The sequence below is a fragment of the Rhinatrema bivittatum genome, chromosome 6, assembly GCF_901001135.1.
Source record: "Rhinatrema bivittatum chromosome 6, aRhiBiv1.1, whole genome shotgun sequence".
NCBI lineage: Eukaryota > Metazoa > Chordata > Amphibia > Gymnophiona > Rhinatrematidae > Rhinatrema > Rhinatrema bivittatum.
In genome coordinates this window covers 22980228-23000913 of record NC_042620.1, presented here as the reverse complement: position 1 = coordinate 23000913, position 20686 = coordinate 22980228, and the positions used below count along the sequence as shown (strand labels likewise).

The window sequence follows — 20686 nt, the reverse complement described above, 5'->3', positions numbered from 1 at the left end:
GGCTGGCCCAGTGTCTCAGTGGCAGTGCTACACTAGGGCTCAATTTCCGACTCAGGTCTTCTGCTGCCTGGGTCAGCCAGGACTGTGGGTGCTGTGGAGAGAGCATTCACAGTCACAGAAGAGGACGAGTCGTAGTCCTTGTAAGAGAGCAACACCTGGTGGCTGCAAGCTGGGCCATGACTGCAGTAGAAACCCTAGTGCACGGCCCTTGGCCAAGCACTGTTGCTCTAATGCCTGGATGAAGTGTGTTAGGCTGGTATAGGTATACAAAAGAAAGGGGGAAAAAATTCCCCAGGCTCTAGAGTGCTAAGATTGCAGCACTGTTTCTGACTGAGCTGAAAACCTAAAGGGCAAAGGGAAAACTACTGGGCCAAAACAAAAGCCAAGTAGGCAATGCCTATCCCTATTGGTTGGATACAGAAATGTCCTGCTCCGGCCCTTGTCCCAGTCTGCTCTTTGCCCTTTTCCCAGCCCTCTCCTCTGCTTGATACTAAGTTACAGATGGAGAAATGCGACCTGTCCATAAGGAGCCCTTTTGCTTAAGGTGCCTAAAAAAACCCTTCCTTCCTAAGGACATAAGACAGCTAGGGCGCAGCAACAAATCTAAAATAGATAACTAAAGAGCTGATTCTGGGAGCACGGGACAGCATTTGTAGGCTGATGAGAGAGACTGACACCTGAAATAATTGTATGTTCTGTTCATTTAATCTTTTATTGCTTATGTTTTTCTTGTTCTCCTTGATTAGTAAATAGTGTGAGCAAGATTGGGTTTTTTTTTTTCAAAAAGTAAGAGTCTAATTAATCTTGAAACCGAAGTGTTATTTTATATTTGTAAAATCTGAGTTCCTAAGAAGCCAAACTGTTTTGTTCATTTCTGTAATTCAAACAAATTGCCCAGGTTTTAAAAAGGATTAATTTTGCACTTAGCATATTCTCCAGTTCAGCAAATGTTGCATAGTCTTGCACATTTTCCACTTGCCTACATATTTTTTTAACATTGGTATTAAACGGAACTGAAATTTAAACTCATTGTTCCTTATAGGTAGGCTGTATAGAGTAGGATTTTTTTTTTCTAAAATCTAATGCATAAATATTCCACAATTAGGAACAGCATTAACGGAAATTGAGTTGGACAAAGTGTTGAATTGTATTCAGTGAGCTGCTAACATTAATCCACAAAGTGCTTTTAAATTATACTTTTTGTATAATGGCCAAATTATTATCTAAAATTAAAAAAAAAAAGTTATATCTTTGAAGCATGAAAGGAAGAGAAGGAAGCAGCTAGTTAAGCTTAGTACGATGTACGATGGACATCACTGTGTCAGATTCTTTAGCACAATGACAGTGTGCCTTAAATTATTACTACCCAGAGCATCACAGATTCCAGGAAAAATGGAAATTATTGTTTTTGAAATATACAACAAGCTGGGCAGGTCCCTATTAAATTCTACGTGTAATCTGATGTGATGAGGCTTGAAGTGCCATAGTGACTTATGCTGAAGAACCTGAATCTAAAGTTCAGTCTCATTTTTTATTAGGGTAATAAATTATGATTTGGAAAGAAACACAAAAAAAGATGTTAAACCCCCCCCCCCCCCACACACACACACACACACACACAGGAGTGAAAACAGTAACATGAGAAGTGGGCGAAAACAAAAAAAAATCATAAAGTTAATAAATAATTTAAATGAAAAACCGAGCAAATGAATATGCTAGATTGCTAAACCATCACTTGAACCAAAGATGGGTTTCATATAAATAGAAGATTAAATAAATATTAACGAGCAAAGAGAAAATAAACAAAGAAAAATCAGATGATTTATTTATATTGATTTATTTAGTTGTTTTATAATACCATCGCTCCAAAAGAAGATCACAATGGTTTACAAACTCAGCATTCATATTCTAGGTCAACATCATAGTAAATACATATTCTGGTTCATATTTTAGGTCAACACAACAGCTTATATATAATTCATATATATTTTTACACACGTAAGAAAGAGGGGGTTAGAGTTAGAATGGGGAAAACATTTGCACATGTACTTTTGATTATCAGAATTATGGGGTAGATTTTTAAAGAAGCGCGCCCGGGGTACATTTGTGTGCGCTACCCGGCGCGCACACAAATGTACACCCGATTTTATAACATGCACGCGCCGAGCCCTAGGGGAGCCCCAATGGCTTTCCCCGTTCCGAAATCGGAGCGGCCTTGGAGGGAACTTTTCTTCCGCTCCCCCCCCCCACTTTCCCCCCACCTTCCCCTCCCTTCCCCTATCTAACCCACCCCCCAGCCCTACCTAAATCCCCCCCATCTTATTTCAAGTATTTACGCCTGCCAGCTGCCGGCGCACCATCCCCGGCACAGCCGCTGTGCTGGAGGCCTCGGTCCCGCCTCCGGACCTGCACCACGCCCCTTTCCCGCCCCCTTCCCGCCCCTTTTTCAAAGCCCCGGGACATACTCACATCCGGGGGCTTGCAAAATAGGCTCGGCGTGCGCAGGAGGGTTTTTAAAGGGTTACAAGCGTATATTACTCGCGTAACCCTTTGAAAATCTACCCTAAGGGGCGGATTTTAAAAAGCATTTACATGCGTAAATCTGGGTTTTACGCATGTAAATGCACTTTACTCGAGTAAGTGGGCTTTTGAAAATTGCTACAATATATGCCATTGAATCGTCCATAGGATTTATTCGCATAAGTGCACTTTACGTGAGTAAATGGCTTTTGAAAATTGCTACAATAGTAGTTACATTTATGCGTGTAACTCCTTTGAAAATTACCCCCCATGTGAATAAATGTTCATACACACATTTAGACCTGCTCTGGATCAAGTGTGTGTGTGTGTGTGTGTGTGTGTGTGTGTATAAGCCTGGCAAGGTTTCTGTCCTAATTTTCAAAGCTGATTTTTGTGTTTTCTGCTTGCAGATATAAGCCCTATATGGGCTTTTATAAAATTACCCTCAAGTTACCTTTGATGCAGTTGCAACATTGCTCTCCGCTTTGACAGCGGGGGCAAAAAGGGGAATTGGATTTAGATAACAGACAGCACTGTCTGTTTTACCCGAGACTGTTTTACAGTCCCGGGTACTAATATGCAGACATTAGGGAAAAAGCACAGGACTGCAAAGCAGGTTCAAGCAGCATTGTTTGAATTATCAAGAAGGCTGCTCTCCCTGTAAAAACGTTGCTAGCAGTAATTTTATTATGGGTTTGACAGTTGTTTGATTTAGATTATAAATATTGCTACCTTAACATAAGGCTGGGGGGGGGGGGGGGGCTGTGGTAACTTGCACGGAGCTTTGGGGTAACCTGCAACCTGCACGGAGCGGCAGTTCCTGCCATAAGAAACTTGCTGGGCAGACTGGATGGACCATTTGGTCTTTTCCTGTGGTCATGTTATATATGTATCTATTCTATCAAAAGTATGCATATTAACAATAGCCAAACTGAAAACATTCATGTGCAAGATAAAAATAATATGGAAATAATTCTTAATAAAAAAATAATAAAACATATGTAAGGTGATGGATTTTTATTGGATTAGCAACATTATCAGAATAGAATGAGCAAAAGATGAGATTACAAGAAAATATAAATGAATCAAAGGCATTCCAATGAAGGTGTGAAGGGGAAGGGGGTATTTTTGGGAGGTGGCGAGAGGGTTTGATGGGTAATCAGAAGCTACGGTAATTAGAGCTTATGGCTCATAATGGGTTAAGAAACCCAGGTCTTTGTTGAGGCCTTTCTTGTCACTTCCAAAGTGTCTGATCATTTTAACTTCAAAGTCTTGCATTCCTGGATTGTTTCAAATTTGCCTTTAATTATCCTCATCATAAGGTCATTGAAGCAGTGTTCTGGTTCCAAAACATGTTTTCCCTTGGAGGTGTCACTGTGATCTTCTCTGTGGTGACTAATTGTGTCTGTGTGAATTGATTCTTGCTGTTAATGTCTGGCCTTTCTCACCCATGTAGCATTCTCCTTCCCATTTTCTGCACTGAATAACAGACCCTACATTAGAGGAGGAGCATGTAGTGTCTGCACTGAATAACAGACACTACATTAGAGGAGGAGCATGTGTAGGATCACCTTGTGTTGAATGGCTTTCCCATATTTATTCGTGAGCTTTTTTTTAAAATTTATTTGTGAGCTTTTATATACCGAAGTTTGGTACAAGCCTTCACTCCAGTTTACAGGTATAACAACGTATTACAGTACAACATATAACAACAACGAATTACAGTAAACTATAACAATAACGTAAGCTATAACAATAACGTATTACAACGTATTACAGTACAATATGGGTAACTTTGGGGTCCTGTGACATGTGCTGGCATATGTGCCAATTTCTTCTTGACGAGTTTCCATTACGAGTTTGCTTTTTATTCATTTTTGGTTGACTGAAGACCAGTACCGGTGGAACAACACCTATCCTGTCTGACGGCACAGATACAATGTTTATATTGCTTCAGTTATATGTTTCATGTTTGGGTCACTAAGCTGATCCTAGTTGTTTCAAAATAGATTGCATTTTATGATAGATTATCCGTTCATTATATTCGATATGTTCCTTGTAAATCGCCTCCCCGGTGTTAGTTACCTCTGTTAAATGTGAACCGGAGTGATATGTATTGTATACAGGAACTTCCGGTATATAAAAAACCATAAATAAATAAATAAATAAATTTCATTGACTCATCCTCCAGTCTTCAGTGATTTTTTTTTCCAGCCCAGGGTTGAATTTACAAGGTGTACATGTTCTGTTGGTATTCCTCTCTTTGTACTGCAGTAGATGTTGTAAAGGAACACGATATCTTCCTGGAGATGATTTTGGGGTGGTAGCCTTTTTGTTGAAAGGATTCAGTCAGGATTTTGAGGTGTTCTTCCCTGCCTTTTGGATCAGAGTATATATGGTTTGGCTGTGTATACTGGACATTTTGTATACTGTGTGGCTTGTGGTTTGGCTATGTATACTGTGTGGTTTGGCCTTGTATAATGGACATTTTGTATGTGAAGGGTGGAAGCTGGAAAAGTGAAGGTAGCTGCATCTGTCAGTCACTTTCCTGGAGACAGATATTTCTAGGTAGCGATTATTGACAGAAACTGTAGTATTCAGAAAGTTAATGCTTTTGTAGCATGTTTCATTTTAAATTTGATTGAAGGATAGGGATGTACAGGTGTAAGTAATTTGTTTCAATTTGTTTTGTTTTTTTTCATTTTGCCGGAAGGGAGGTTCATTTTTTTGGTTTCTTTGTTTGGATTCATTCATTTGCCAAACCCAAATAAACATTAACCTTCCAAAAAAAAATAAAAGGAAAAACACAGTACCTTCCCAAGGCCCTCTGACCCCAATTTTGTCCCCCAAGAAACATGTGGGGCCCAGGCCTACATGGGTGGAGTCAAGCCCCGTTGGGTCTCCCTGGGCCCCTCTGATAACCCTCCCGCCTCCCAAGAAATGTGCTAGGGGCAAGGGACCTTGCTGGCCCCCCACATATCTCTTCTATGTGGGTCTAAGTTCCGTAACGGGACAGAATCAAGGCCCACTCAACCCTGCCCTGCTGCAGGTCATTTTAGAAAAAGGCAGGAGCTGGCGCTTAGACCGACGCCATGCGCTGTTAAACTGGTGCCAGTCTCAGAGCCAGCCACCGCCATTTTTAGAAGGATTTGTTGCAGGGCAGGAGTGAATGGGCATTGCTTCTACCTTTTTCTTGCTCCAGGAATCACACGGAAGGGCTGAGTGGGAGCCGGGAGATCCCGGCTCCCACTCAGCCCAGACAGGGAGGCCTGCACTCCACAGGTTTCCTGGGGGGGGGCATAAGGGGATATGGAAGGGGGGTTAGGGAAGCCCCAGGTATCAGTGGCAGGTATCGGGGGGGGGGGGGGGTAGACAAAACCATTTGCAGTTTGTTCCATTCCAAACAAACCAAAAATGGCATTTTTTTGGATCAGATGTGCCATTCATGTAAAACGAATGCCCATCTCTAGTGAAGGATGGAGTGTATGAAAGGAATTGTGAAATTGTTTGAGAGTCCCTTCTCTCTCTGACCAAGTCATAAATATGCCGGTGCTATATGAGGGGGTCAAGCCTGATGTTAAATTAACAATCTCTCTCTTCCTGTTCTTCCATGAAAGGCTCGGCATACGATGGTGCACTTTTGGTGCCCATAGCAGTGCGCCATGATCTGTGGGGGGTTTTTTTTTATTATTTATTTCGAATCAACCAAGGCAATGTACGATTTTTAAATTTGTGACACAGTAAAATTAAGTGAGGTCAATATCCAGCAAGTTATCCGGCTAAAAGTATCGAGATATTCAACGTAACGAGTTTCCCAGTGATTTTGCTGGGCTAAAGTTACCCGATTGAGTTATCCAGGTAACTTTGCTGCTGGCTGGCTTCCTGACTGGTGGTTTGAAACCACAAATTACACCAGCGGCTGAGCCGTCGCAGAAGTCGCTCCCTCCCAATTCACACAGTATCATTTTCTGAGTCCCAGAGGATCCCCTCCCACCCTCCCAGGCCTCAAAAATAATTCTCTGCTTCCGACAAGGAGCTCCCCGCATCCTTCCCAATCACACAATAATAATTTTAAGAAGACGTGGGAGGCAGTGCACCCCCCCTTCCCCCCATCATAATCCCCATAATATAAATTTCTGTAACGGGCCAAGCCAGTCGCCTGCTGCTTCCCCCAAATCTAACCCCTTCTCCGGAACCTTCCGCCTGCGAAGCTATAACCCTGATTGTGGACGTTTCGATGCCCCCCCATCCCCCCAAAAAGGCGAGAGAGTCAGTGGGAAGAGGAGAGGCATGCTCCTCCTGCCAGGACAGTACTGGTGTTTAATATTCATTTATTCGCTTCCCTGCTCGCTGACTGCTCCCTTCACTGACAGCTGATACGGAAGACAGAAAGGAAAAGGCACTCCCAGGTCAAAACAGACAAGGATGGAGAAATCGGGCACAGCTGACAAAAAAAAAATCAGGTGGCTCTCCCAATGGCCCTTACCAACCTAAGGGGAACCCAAGACGGATTGATTCTGTTATAATATAATGTAGCCCATCATCAGCCCTGGATTTCTAACTAAGGAGCGTAGACAGCTGCACAGAGGGGACCCCTCCTCCTCCATCCCACTAATGCAAGACACTGAATACATATCAAGAAATGTGAAATTGTCTAGCACAAAAGTGAACCAGGATTGTTGGAAAGCATCTGGGGAAAACCTCATACGGTGTCTTAGATAGGCTACAAGGCCTACAGATACTCCAACCCCACAATAGTGGATGATGGATATGTTTTAATCATTGGTTACCCCAGAGCGTGTGATGCTTTACCTCAATGATGTCTTAAAGCTATCACGTGAAATCAAAACCTCCTCCATCCCAGCAGCGTTTTTCTTTTGTGCACCATCAGCCTGAACCCCCCCCCCCTCTTCCCCCTCCCCTCCCCACCCCCATCGTTCCCACTCTTACCAGCACAGGAATGATCGGGTGGCCTTCGGAACCCAATAGGATTGCCACCGGGCCCATGCCTGCATGTTTAAAGGCCTGGGTCCGATGAGACGTCGCTGCTCAGCTTGACTTTCAATTAAGAGCAGGCCACCTCCTAAAAGAGAAGGCACCAAGCTCATGGCAGTGCTTCCACAATTTTGGATGGAGTCCCTCCCCACAACCAAAGAGTTAAATCTGATCCACTTGCAATAAAAGGATAGAATGAAAAATGGCTACCTCGCGTGGTATTCCAGTTTTCTGTCATGGCTGGTGACTGGCTTAAGAGTTTGCCTTTCCTATTTTCCTCTGGTGTTGCAAGAGAAGAGACAAGATTTTTATGCTTCTATTTTTTTTATTTTTTGCAACGCTGGAAGATTTATTTTATTTATTGATTTATAAACATTTCTATACTGTCTTTCACAACAGGAATTGACCAAAACGGTTTACAAATTATCAAAGAAAAAAAACCTACAAAATAATTAAAATAAGAACATAAAATAAAATAAAAAATCATATAGAACTAAACATAACAATAAAAAGTTTGAGAAAAATACAATTTATAATTTAAGCCCTAACTCTAACTTTATCTCCTCATAAGACATAGGTAAAGATTATTCAGCCTTTCATGTTCTGCAAACAGACCTACCATGTTCAGCTTTCTTCCCTCTGCTTATTTTTCAGGTAGCAATCTGAATGATGGGCTCTGGCACGCCGTTAACATCAATGCCAGAAGACATCGTATTACCCTCACTCTGGATAATGGTGCTGCCTCTCCTGTTCATGCAAATATCTTACTGCAGATTTATTCGGGGAGCAGCTATTATTTTGGAGGTGAGGTCAAATGCTTTTAAATCACTTTGCACACACAAACAAAAGAAACTGTTTCATTAAAACTTTTTTTTTGTTGTTTGTGACTGTCTTTGAAATGACATGCTTGTCTTCCCCAGGGTATTTTAAAAATGAAATTGCAGTTTATTTATTTGTAAAGTCACAGCTGAGTCTTGATTTATTCCCTGAGCTATCAGATACAATTTTAGAGTTATATCAGAGTCTACAGGCAAGGATTACTTGCCTGTGTGTGTTTGTCATGTTGACCTGTGAGCAACACGATGGTTCTGTTTGCCTGCCTTGGTCACAAATTGTTTCTGCTTACCTCTCCGTGCTAGGAAACTGAACCATCATGGGAGCGCAGCACCAGTCCAAGCTGAATATGATTGCTATAGCCTGCTGGGTTCATGGGACCTGCAGCCCATGTTTACAACTGAGGATCTCAGAATTTATATTTTATTAACCCCAGTTGCAAACCAAAGACTTGGCCAGCTCTTCTCTTTAATGAGCTGGTGGTTGACAGAGCCCTATAAATGTAAACTTGTTTCACTGCCTTTATCTGGGTGTGATGATAATATTGACACCACCGCTGTTGAGCTTGATGCCTTTTCTTAGCGCATTAAAGTGTGTGTCAGTTTTATTATCTTCCAAAACCAAAATTTGTAACCCAGTCAGACTTTATGGTCAGATTTTTTAGTTGTTTGCCTTGGCTTCTTCTTGGTTAAAGGCCGGGGATTACTAAGTGGAAAAGTTCTTGCAGATAGGAGCAGGTTAGCACAGGAAGTTTTGCTTGAGATAAATGTGGTTCATTGAAATATCCTGCAAATGGCTTCACTTAGATTTTGTTTACGACCAAGAACCCTATGAACCTTTGTTGTACGTTTGAAAAAAGTTTCCACACTTAATTTTGTTCTTGTGAGATTTCTAATGAACTGATTTGCTGGATTCTTCAGCTCCTTAGCAATTTTGCACAATTTTTGTGAACAGCTTTGCAAATACTACCTAAAAATTTGCAAATAAATGAAGCACACTATTTGCCTTTTTTTTACTGCACACAGTCGCATTTGTAAAACTGTTCACAGTTTAAGACATCGGCCTCTCGGTGACATTATACATAGCAGCAGTTAAATGCATTGCTTAAGTTAATTATTTTATTGGTTTCCTTCTATTATAGTATCATATGATCACTTTTAGTATGTGAAGTCATTTTCTTAGTCCATTTTATAATCCTGAATTATATTTATTACTTTATATGTTGCGTTATGTTTTAAGGCAAAAAATCTGTAAAAAAAAAAAAAAATAATAATCCATTCTTGAAATATAAAGGTTTGTAGCTTGTAAGAAAAACAGTCAGAATGCATCTGGCTCATAAAAATACATCCAAAGTGCTTTATTGCTGCTAACGAGAAAGTAGCTGCCTCATGATGGTAGAGTAAATGTTCAATAAGAAATGCACTCTCAGAGGCAAGCCTTCAATATGGGATGTTATCCAAATCTATGACATATATGGTAATTATCCATGCTATATCTAGAATACTCAAGTTTAATGGGGGATATCTAAAACTTATAGGGGCATTGCATCCTGTCCCCTTTGCTTTTAGGACAATGCCTGTGCGATAAATGAAACATCAGGAATGCTTAATTCTCACAGGTCCTCTGCTAGGCAGGCCCAACGGAAATAAATAACCAGCATTCTGCTATATTATTCTCCATCTTTTATTTTCCACAGGGTGCCCGGATAATTTCACTGAATCTCAATGCCTAAATCCCATTACTTCCTTCCAAGGTTGTATGAGGCTCATCTTTATTGATAACCAGCCAAAAGATCTCATTTTAGTCCAGCAAGGCTCCCTGGGGAATTTCAGCGACTTGCACATTGATCTATGCAGCATCAAGGACAGGTAATTGTAATCTTTTGTGTCACTCCAGCAGGAGACGTGAACATCCTGCAATTGAAATTCTAATCCCAATACATTAGAAAAAAAAATAATTGACTTCTTATATAGTGAAATGGTTTTTATACTGAAAAAAAATTAAGACTTAACTTAGATAAATCCTACCGCATAGAAATATCCAAGCTGAATCAAAATGTACAGTTTAACTCCAAGAGCAAGTAGCATTTTGCTTTGACAGTTTGTAATTTTTACATTCAAGTGATATAAGACAGGGAAAATGTGTGACATCTCATTAAAAAAACAAACCAAAAACCCACATACAATGCCCTCACTAGTGTGTATTTTTCCAGTGTTAAAAATGTTGCCCCCTCTATCTGCTTAAGTACTCAGATTAATCAAGGGACATCATTGTGCCAATTTTAACAGAAATAATTTAGCACACTGACCTGCGGAACAGTTATAAAAGTCTTGAAAGCTAGTCACAACCCTATTAACAGGTCGATCCAGTAAGGCCGCGGTAGAAACAGTGTGGTAGTGTCAGGCGCACCCTTCCTCCCCGCACCCACAGTTCTCTTCACTAACTCCCCGATACTCTCCTCTAATCGCATGCAAATGCATGCCGCGGCTTTAAAGCGGTAGGGAAGGGATATGGCCGCGTAACCCATTTTACTGTATAGGCGCTTAATACAGCGCCTATACAGTAACCAGGGTGCGTTGGTACCTGTCATTTCAAATGACATTTGAAATGACAGGTACCAGGAAGTGTAAAAATCAAAATTTTTAAATACCTGTCGGAGGGCCGCGTGGGTCCAGGCGGCCGGCGGGATCCGGGGGGCCGGTGGTCGCGTGTTAAATCTAGGCCGCGGGCGGGTGGGCGCCTGTTCTGGGCGGCGGGGGGTGGACGCGCGTTAGTTTCAGACGGCCACGTGGGTCCAGGCGGCCGGCGGCGGCGGGAGCCGGGTGGTCGCGTGTTAAATCTAGGCCGCGGGCGGGTGGGCGCCTGTTCCGGGCGGCAGGGGGTGGACGCGCGTTAGTTTCAGACGGCCGCGTGGGTCCAGGCGGCCGGCGGCGGCGGGAGCCGGGCGGTCGCGTGTTAAATCTAGGCCGCGGGTGGGTGGGCGCCTGTTCCGGGCGGCAGCGGCGGCGGGGGGACACGCGTTAGCTCGAGACGGGCGGCGGGTGGTCGCGTGTTAAATCTAGGCCGGGTCCGCACAGGCGCGCATTCATTCACTGCCGGTGGGGTCCGGCAGCCCCCACCGGCAGTGAATGAATGCGCGCCTGTGCGACCCCTGCGATTCGGCGCTCAAGGCGTGACGTCACGGCATGTGACTGCCTTGAGCGCCGAATCGCAGGGGTCGCACAGGCGCACATTCATTCATTCACTGCCGGTGGGGGCTGCCGGAGAGGCAGCCCCCACCGGCAGTGAATGAATTCATTCATCCAGGCGGAGGAGCCGGCTGCTTTCGCCACCGGCTCCTCCGCCTGGATGAATGAATGCGCGCCTGTGCGACCCCTGCGATTCGGCGCTCAAGGCAGTCACATGCCGTGACGTCACGCCTTGAGCGCCGAATCGCAGGGGTCGCACAGGCGCGCATTCACTGCCGGTGGGGGCTGCCGGGAGAGGCAGCCCCCACCGGCAGTGAATGCGCGCCTGTGCGGACCCGGCCTAGATTTAACACGCCGCCGCCCGCCGGCCGTCTCGAACTAACGCGTGTCCCCCCGCCGCCGCTGCCCGGAACAGGCGCCCACCCGCCCGCGGCCTAGATTTAACACGCGACCACCCGGCTCCCGCCGCCGCCGTCGTCCGCCTGGACCCACGCGGCCCTCCGACAGGTATTTAAAAATTTTTATTTTTTCTTCTGACAGGTTTTATGTGTCCCACATCATTACATTTTCTCGATCATCTCTGTATCGCTTTTTTTTTAAATTGTGTTTTATTGTTTTTGAGTATCTTAAGCGGTGTCGATGGATTTGTTACTAGACTCAGTCCTAACTCCTACTAGGGGGAGGCGGTAAACTAACACGTTACGGCCGCGGCAAAACAGTGCGTTACTAATGAGAGAACCTGAGCGCGCGTTACGGTATCGGAGGGGAATAGCTAATTCCTTCATTATACAGCTAATTCGTTCATTTACATGCCGGGTGCGGGAAGGGTTACGCGTCTGTTTTAAGAAGCACTATGGACGCGCAAAACTGGAGACTGTATCGCTGGTTTGCCTTACACGTCCGAATTGTGCGCAGCAAGCTCGTTACAGACGAGAAATCTTCAACTTAACTTTACTGGATCGACCTGTTAGTTTGTGCAGTGGAAAGGCGTTACCTACAGCTTCTTTGTCTGACCTTTGTTTCTCTGCAGCACACAGGACAAGGCAAAGCGTTGTTTGATTGTAGTTTGCTTATAATTTTGATTTATTCTCTCCTCAGATGACATAAAAAGCATTTCACTGTTGCTGGATGGCATACCCATTGTGCCTTTTCTTAGCCTCGGTTCAGTAGAATAGAAAGGCTTATGAGATCGTACAGAATGCCTCTCTGTGTTGTGATTTTTTGTGTGCATGCATGTGGTCTCCAGCTTACATCTTTGCAATGGCCAAATCCAGCTGCACCAAGTTTTGTGTGGCATTAGATGCTCATGTGGGGAAGGGGTGTGTACATCTGAATTTTGAAAGCTGGTGAGAGATTTGCATGGGGGCAGGAAGAGGGCAAAATATGTGCATTTGCCATAAGAAACATATTGTGTGCTAAACCAAGTCTATCTGTAGAATTTCACTCTTTTTATTGGTATTTAATCTTTTTCTCAGTGTGGCATGTCAGGGGTCTAGAGTCGGGAAAACAAATGTCATACTAATTATTGTAATTCAGTGGTGATACACTCAAGGTTGTATTATGTTTTCAGTTTTTATTTTCAATGTTTTTATTATTATTATGTTGCTCAGTGCCTTGGGCACACATGCGAGCAGATTTTCAAAGGGCCGAGTGCGTAAAAATCGGGACTTATGCGCGTGGCCGGGCACTGCGCACACCACATCCATTTTCCAAAGGGCCCAGCCACGCGCGCAAGTCCCAGTATGTGCACAAGTGCCGGGCCCTAAAAAAGGGGCAGGCTCGGGGGGGGCGGGCCAGGACTGCGTCATTAGCCGCTGTCCCGGGGAAGCACGTGCCGGCCGGTACGTGGAGAGTATGCATATATGTGAGCATGTGTGTGTGAGAGAGCATGCGTGAGTGTATGTTAGTGAGCATGTGTGTGAGAGCATGTGTGTGTATGTGTGAGTGTGTGTGTTAGAACATGTGAGAGTGTGAGCAAACGTGTGTGTGTGTGTATGAGAGAGAGTGAACAAGTTCAGTATGTAGCCCCCCCCCATTCCCCCACTAATCCAGGACAATTTCAGAGTGATTAGAAATCAAAAGTTCCCAGTAATGTAAAGCTGGAATTTTTTTATCCTTATTAATTATTATTGGATGTTATTTGAAGTGTCTGCTATTTTTACATATTTTATTGGTTTTTGGGAACTTTGGAAATGTTTATATGAATTTAATTTTAGAATATTATTCTATTTGTCAGCCTCCTTGAAATATTTTTTTTATTTCTTTGGTTTTACTATTATGACTGTTTTATATTTCCTGATTTTATTGTTTTATGAGCAATGGTGATGCTTCTGTTTTTCCATTGTTGCACTGCATACAGAGTCTGGTTTTTAGTGATTTCCAGTTCAGTTTTTGTCTGCACATTTCTATTTGTACTTTATGATCACTTTATGCTGTATTTGTGTTCTGGTGTGTGACAGAACTAAGGTATTCTGCTATTGTATGGTTTCTGTGTAGGGATCTATAACAGCCTGTCTTGTTCTGTTTTTTCAATAGGGGATGTAGTGGTATTTTAGAGCCTGGTGTAATGTTTGCAATGTTGCATTTTCACGGGTAGGATTTTCACTGTTTTGAGTGCTGACAGTTAGTGCAGTTTTGCTTTCAGAGGTTTACTATATTGTAATTGTGGTTCAGTTTATTCATGGCTTTTTGTGGGCTAAGCTCAAACCCAATATACTTTATAATACGCCTAATACCATATGGGCTCCAAGGGTCTTTTTGCAGACTTTTCTCACTGGCATCACAGCATGGCCTGAAACTATTGTTGTTAGCGATACTTTTATATCAGAAGACTACTTTGAATGTCCTTTTTTATGTAAAATCTGTTATTCATGTATAATTTTAATTGTGTGTGGTGAGAGCTGGAGGGATGGGGGAGCACAAGGGTGTAAGGTTCGCTGAGCGCCTAATACCCTTGCACTGGCCCTGAAAGAGAGCGCCATGCACAGACCCTCACCATTCAGCCATCTCCCACTTCCCCAGGGTGCACATACTGGGGGAGGGTGGGAAGCAGATGGTAGGGTTTTGAGGAGTGGGGCAGGATTGCCAGCTTCTTAGAAATATCACTGACGCTCCTATCTGCCACACCTCTGGGAGCCCTGGTCGCCCACTTCCCCAGCATTTCAAATCATTGAAAGGGCCAGACTCCAAGGGGGACATGACCTCCTGGCCACCTCAGTAATTTGACCTGTGCCACGCCTCGGGGGCGAGGGGGGGCGGGGGGGAGCCATCTCTTCCCTCGCCTCAGGCAGCAGATTGCCTTGAGTCGTCCCTGGTCTACTCTATTGCATCAGGAAGGAGCCCCATGTTAGGAGCCATTCTAGGTTTCTATATTTCTATATTTTATTTTAGCTACATCACTATATTAAAAAAAATCTGTTTTACCTCCCACTTTGTCAAGGCTGCACTATCCCCCCTCTCCCCCAAATTGGATAGGCTGCTTTGGATTTCCAGGCTCTTGGACTGCCAAATTTCAGAAAACCCCAGTTCTGTAGGGAAAAGTACCATTTTTAGGCTTTTGGTGCACGGCCATCTTGAAAGGGCTGCGATGCCCAGATAAAATCTCTGTCAGCACGATGAGGGCACGACACGACAAAAAATGGCTTTAAGCAGAGATGACCTTTCGAGAGGAGACGTTTTCCTTGCCGTCTTAAGTCAAACCCCAGTTTTGCAAAGTATGAAAATTCATCTCTGGAAGGTGTTGTACTAATTATATTGTATTGCATGAACTGAGCTCAAGGGTAAATTAGGTCCACTTGAAGACAAAATCATTGGGCATTTCAGGAGACAATATAATAAATTCTTACAATTCAGAGAGTCTCACACAACTAGACTATAAGGTTAAATGTTCAGCACATGCACGAGGAGAGGTCAAATTGAATTATGACCAATGTATTCCTGCTCAGTCTACTTTAAACACGGCTTTCAAATCCCTGCCTAGGACTGGGCAAGAAAGAAAACCAGGCACTGAAATGATTGACATGGACTCCTGTTCCCTGATCCTCTCAGACCCATTTGTAAATCCTAGGTCACACCTACAAATATTGGAGTTAGATTTCCTCCAGGTCAGCTTCAATCTCATTTCAGTACATTTCCAACCTTTTTTGCCTTTAAAATAATATGGATTTACTCAGGCAGAAGAATCCACAAAACTGACATATTGTAACTAAGCATTCCAGTCTTAGAGTAGTTTAAGCATAAGTGCAGATTTGCAGCTCTTAAAGGAAGATGATTGAAAACCCTAGGTGAGCGGAGAGTTTGGGCTTCAGCTTCAAATGGTCCAGATTTATGCGAGTTAAGCTGCGAATGGTTTGGATTTTGCCAGACTGATCTGGATCCTGTCTTGATTCTACTCCGGTTATTCAAATTCATATTCTCTTGGTTCAGTCGGGGGTTCTCGTTTAACCGAACCCATTCAGAGATCAGTGTGTATTTTAGTTCTCTTTCTGGTTTGGATTACATTTGTTTTGAGATGTTTTATTTCGTTTCAATGAGGTACTTTTGGATGCTATTGTCCTCTCTTTATGTTACTGTTTTTTCAAGAAGGGTTTGCTGTACTAAGAAAAATAATAATCCCTGGAAGTAGGATGGGTGATGTTTTAGGTCCCGAATATCCCCAATGAATAAGTTCCAAAATAATAACTAGTGTATGAAAGAGGGGAGGGTTTCTTATCTGTCCCTATGCTGCATACCTTTGTTGTTATATGGGTTACTTGCAGTTTAAAACTATTATTGCCAAACCAAAAACTCAAACACCCATCATTAAAGCATAAAACAGAAAGTGTTTAATAACCTTAATGTGTGCTGAAGTTTGGATCCAGACCTGGATCATTTTCACGGCCCTGCGCTTTGCTGAATGTCTTTGTTTAACTCAACCAAGCTTCCAGGACCTCTTTCGTTTCCTTTCAGATGGCCTTAGGTTTTAACTTGTTGAATTAATGATATTAGGCATAGGCCCTGGCCGTCAGCCAATGCTCTTCCATTTGCTTTGCTTTGTTGTCCGTTATGGTCCTTTCACAGAAAGCAGCAGGCTACTCCACGGGGGGGTTCTAGAGATGCAATTCCATTATGACTCTGGGCTTGTCGGAGAAAATCTGCTTCATTTGTTATTGCGAAAAGGTAGAGTTCTGATGGGTGCAGTAAAGTAGACATTCCTTTCAACTATGATGAAGCCTATGCAATGGTGCTTAACAGGCATGTTATGGACTTTTAATGGGCCTTGAAAAATAGTGTGCTATGCAGTAAGGCCTTAACATGCACATTAAGATGTAAGCATTAAAATGAGTACTTACTTTTATGTAAATAGACGCAGGCTATACGCAATTGAGACTTTTCTAAGCCCATGGGAAATAGCATGGTATGTTCACCTAAGCCCCAATTTGCCATGGGCCCGGTAAAGCAAAATAATTTTAGACTAGGTGTTACTTTTTTTACTGAAAAACGAATGCCCCAAATCCTGTGTGCTAACTATTCCTTTTACTTTTGAATGGTTAGATTGGGAGCTGCACCCCCTCCCCCCACCCCCGACCTCTACACAGAAAAAGAGATCTCCTTGCAAGCAGCAACATTGCCATCCCAAGGTACCTCTCCGGCACCATCAGCATCATCACTCCCCCTGCCCCCCCCTCCCAAGATGTCTCCTTCCCTGGTGTATCAGCATCACTCCTCTACCTCCCCCGAGGCATTTCCCCCCAGAGATTCCCCTATATAATAGGATTTCTAGGGCAGGAGGAATGCAGCCACAGATGGAGAGCATTCTATATGATAAAGTGTGTCATTCACCCTATATGGCGGAGTGCCTCCAAGTGGCAAACTCTTTGTTTGCTTGGCCACTCTGTCTGCCACATGCTCAGAGGGGTGGGGAATTAGCTTCACACTAGGGAAGCAGCTTCCCTCTCGTTCTCTCTCTCTCCTCTCAGAGATGAGGCAGGACACCACTGTACCTCAACTCAGTTTATTTACAATCACCAGTACACACTTTGCTCAACATTACAGCCTAGGTCTCAACCTACTGGTTGGCCTTTGACTCCAACCTCATAAGGCATTTAAACAGGCGAGCCCAAACCTTTCACTTCCAGGCTAGACTGGTTCTTTATATCACAGCCTGTTAACCCCTATACTAGGGATGTGAATCGTGTCCTTGATCGTCTTAACGATCGATTTCGGCTGGGAGGGGGAGGGAATCGTATTGTTGCCGTTTGGGGGGGTAAAATATCGTTAAAAATTGTTAAAAATCGAAAAATCGAAAAACCGGCACATTAAAACCCCCTAAAACCCATCCCCGACCCTTTAAATTAAATCCCCCACCAAATAACTTAAATAACCTGCGGGTCCAGCGGCGGTCCGGAACGGCAGCGGTCCGGAACGGGCTCCTGCTCTGAATCTTGTCGTCTTCAGCCGGCGCCATTTTCCAAAATGGCGCCGAAAATGGCGGCGGCCATAGACGAAAAAGATTGGACGGCAGGAGGTCCTTCCGGACCCCCGCTGGACTTTTGGCAAGTCTCGTGGGGGTCAGGAGGCCCCCCACAAGCTGGCCAAAAGTTCCTGGAGGTCCAGCGGGGGTCAGGGAGCGATTTCCCGCCGCGAATCGTTTTCGTACGGAAAATGGCGCCGGCAGGAGATCGACTGCAGGAGGTCGTTCAGCGAGGCGCCGGAACCCTCGCTGAACGACCTCCTGCAGTCGATCTCCTGCCGGCGCCATTTTCCGTACGAAAACGATTCGCGGCGGGAAATCGCTCCCTGACCCCCGCTGGACCTCCAGGAACTTTTGGCCAGCTTGTGGGGGGCCTCCTGACCCCCACGAGACTTGCCAAAAGTCCAGCGGGGGTCCGGAAGGACCTCCTGCCGTCCAATCTTTTTCGTCTATGGCCGCCGCCATTTTCGGCGCCATTTTGGAAAATGGCGCCGGCTGAAGACGACAAGATTCAGAGCAGGAGCCCGTTCCGGACCGCTGCCGTTCCGGACCGCCGCTGGACCCGCAGGTTATTTAAGTTATTTGGGGGGGGGTTCGGGAGGGTGGGGGATTTAATTTAAAGGGTCGGGGGTGGGTTTTAGGGGGTTTTAGTGTGCCGGCTCACGATTCTAACGATTTATAACGATAAATCGTTAGAATCTGTATTGTATTGTGTTCCATAACGGTTTAAGACGATATTAAAATTATCGGACGATAATTTTAATCGTCCTAAAACGATTCACATCCCTACTCTAAACTGCTTCCATCCTACGTGTGGGGCACTTCCCCATGGCTCTTGACTCATTCTCTGGCCTCCTCAAACCCTGCCATTCAGGGCCTGCTTACTCCACAGGCTCCTTTCTTCTCTCTCCTCTGTCTTAGGCTAGCTGTTTGGGCTTTTACTCTCCGCCAACAGCTTTCAGTTGGTTTCAGGTGTTCAATTAATCCTGATTGGAGGTTGTGGTGGAACTGTCTCTGAACTGCATGTCCAAGAGGGCTTTTCTTCCCTATGATGTCATTTCCTGTTCCTCAGAATTCCTGCAAGCTTACTTTCTTTCTAGGTTCTCATCTGCACTCTCAAGCTCCTTCTGGTGCCAAAATGTTACAAAGCCATTGTCAAGCAGACTGATCTGCTAGTGAGAGAAAGTGCTAGCCTAAAGTAAGGTTGTACAATCTTAGGACCTGATTTTCAAAAGCATTTACACGCTTAAAAATGGGTTTTGCAGGTGTAAATGCACTTTACCCATGTAAATAGGCTTTTGAAAATTGCTACAATACATGCTATTGCATTCTCCATAGGATTTACCCACATACATGAACTTTAAATGGGTAAATGGCTTTTCAAAATTGCTAAAATAGGTCCTGAATTAAAAAGCATTTACTCGAGTCACTGGGCTTTTGAAAATTGCTACACTATATGCCATTGAATTGTCCATATGATTTACTTGCATTCGTGTACTTTACTCCAGTAAATAGCTTTTGAAAATTGCTATGATAGCATGTTATGTTTATGCGCATAACTCCTTTGAAAATTACCTCTATAGTAATTACTTTAACACTTGTAAATCCTTTTGAAAATTAGCCCTTTTTATGGTAAAACGGGTTTGCGAGCGCCCATATACATGAGTATATGGGCACGAGGCCAGAGGTGCTAAAATTTTCTATCTTGCGTGCATGTTATAAAATAGGCCAGCACGATTGTGTGTGTGCTCCTAATCTTATGAGTGTTCGCGCAGAGCAGGGCAACGTCAGCTTTGAGATGCGCAAGCAAGGAAATTTTATAACAGACGCATGTCCAGGCCATGACCAGTTTCACCAGTTTGTCCATTATTTTGCCCAGTGTCTATAGCTAGGTTCTCAAGACCCCCTTGGTTCTTTAGCTTGCACTACCCTAGTTAACCCAGACCCCTCAAGCACTGACTCAGACCTCATCTATAGTAAAGTTGCGCTGAAATGGACCTTGACACACACCCAGATGCGTAGCTACATGCACACCTATCTCTTGGCCCCGCCCCAGAACACCCATGCCCCGCCCACATTCTACACCTTTTTTCCCCAATGTAAGATATTTGCGTATCAGTACTTGTGCGCTTATTTATTTATTTATTTTATTTATTTAAGGTTTTTATATACCGGCATTAGTATGCAAACATCATGCCGGTTTACATTGGAACTAAAAAGGAGGAAAGGAAATACAATGAACAGGGGTATTGGGAGGGGGCATAGCATAGGCTGCAGAGGAGATAAAGGCAAGGAAGCGGACAGTAAACTGTGATGAACTATGTACAGTATGGAGTATAACTATAAATACATTATAAATACATTATATACAGGGCTGTGGATCAATTGTGTTAGTCAAGAGGACAGGGGGGGCAGGGTGGAGCGGGAAAGAGAGGTCTATTCGAGGTAGGCTATTCGGAAGAGCCAGGTCTTTAGTTTCTTTCTAAATTTTGCGTAGCATGATTCGAGTCTAAGGGGGGTCGGAAGGGAGTTCCAGTGCCTGGGGCCTGCGATGGAGATTGCTCTATCCCTTTTAGAAGAGAGGTGGGCTTTTTTAAGGGAGGGTATGGTAAGGGTACCTTTATTGACAGTTCTGGTGGGCCGGTCAGAGCGTGTGAAGATGAGCGGGTCATCAAGCCAGTCAGAGTTATGGGAGTAA

At 44.0% G+C, this 20686-nt stretch overlaps 1 protein-coding gene across 1 annotated transcript in view; it reads left to right on the top strand.

Annotated features, from left to right (window-relative positions):
* The window catches only part of CNTNAP5 (contactin associated protein like 5), a 690244-nt gene that overhangs the window by 301655 nt on the left and 367903 nt on the right, over positions 1-20686 (top strand). Inside the window, exons 8-9 of the mRNA XM_029605214.1 lie at positions 8170-8319; positions 10046-10217. Coding sequence (XP_029461074.1) covers positions 8170-8319; positions 10046-10217 — 322 coding nt within the window. The remainder of the gene's footprint in view (positions 1-8169; positions 8320-10045; positions 10218-20686) is intronic.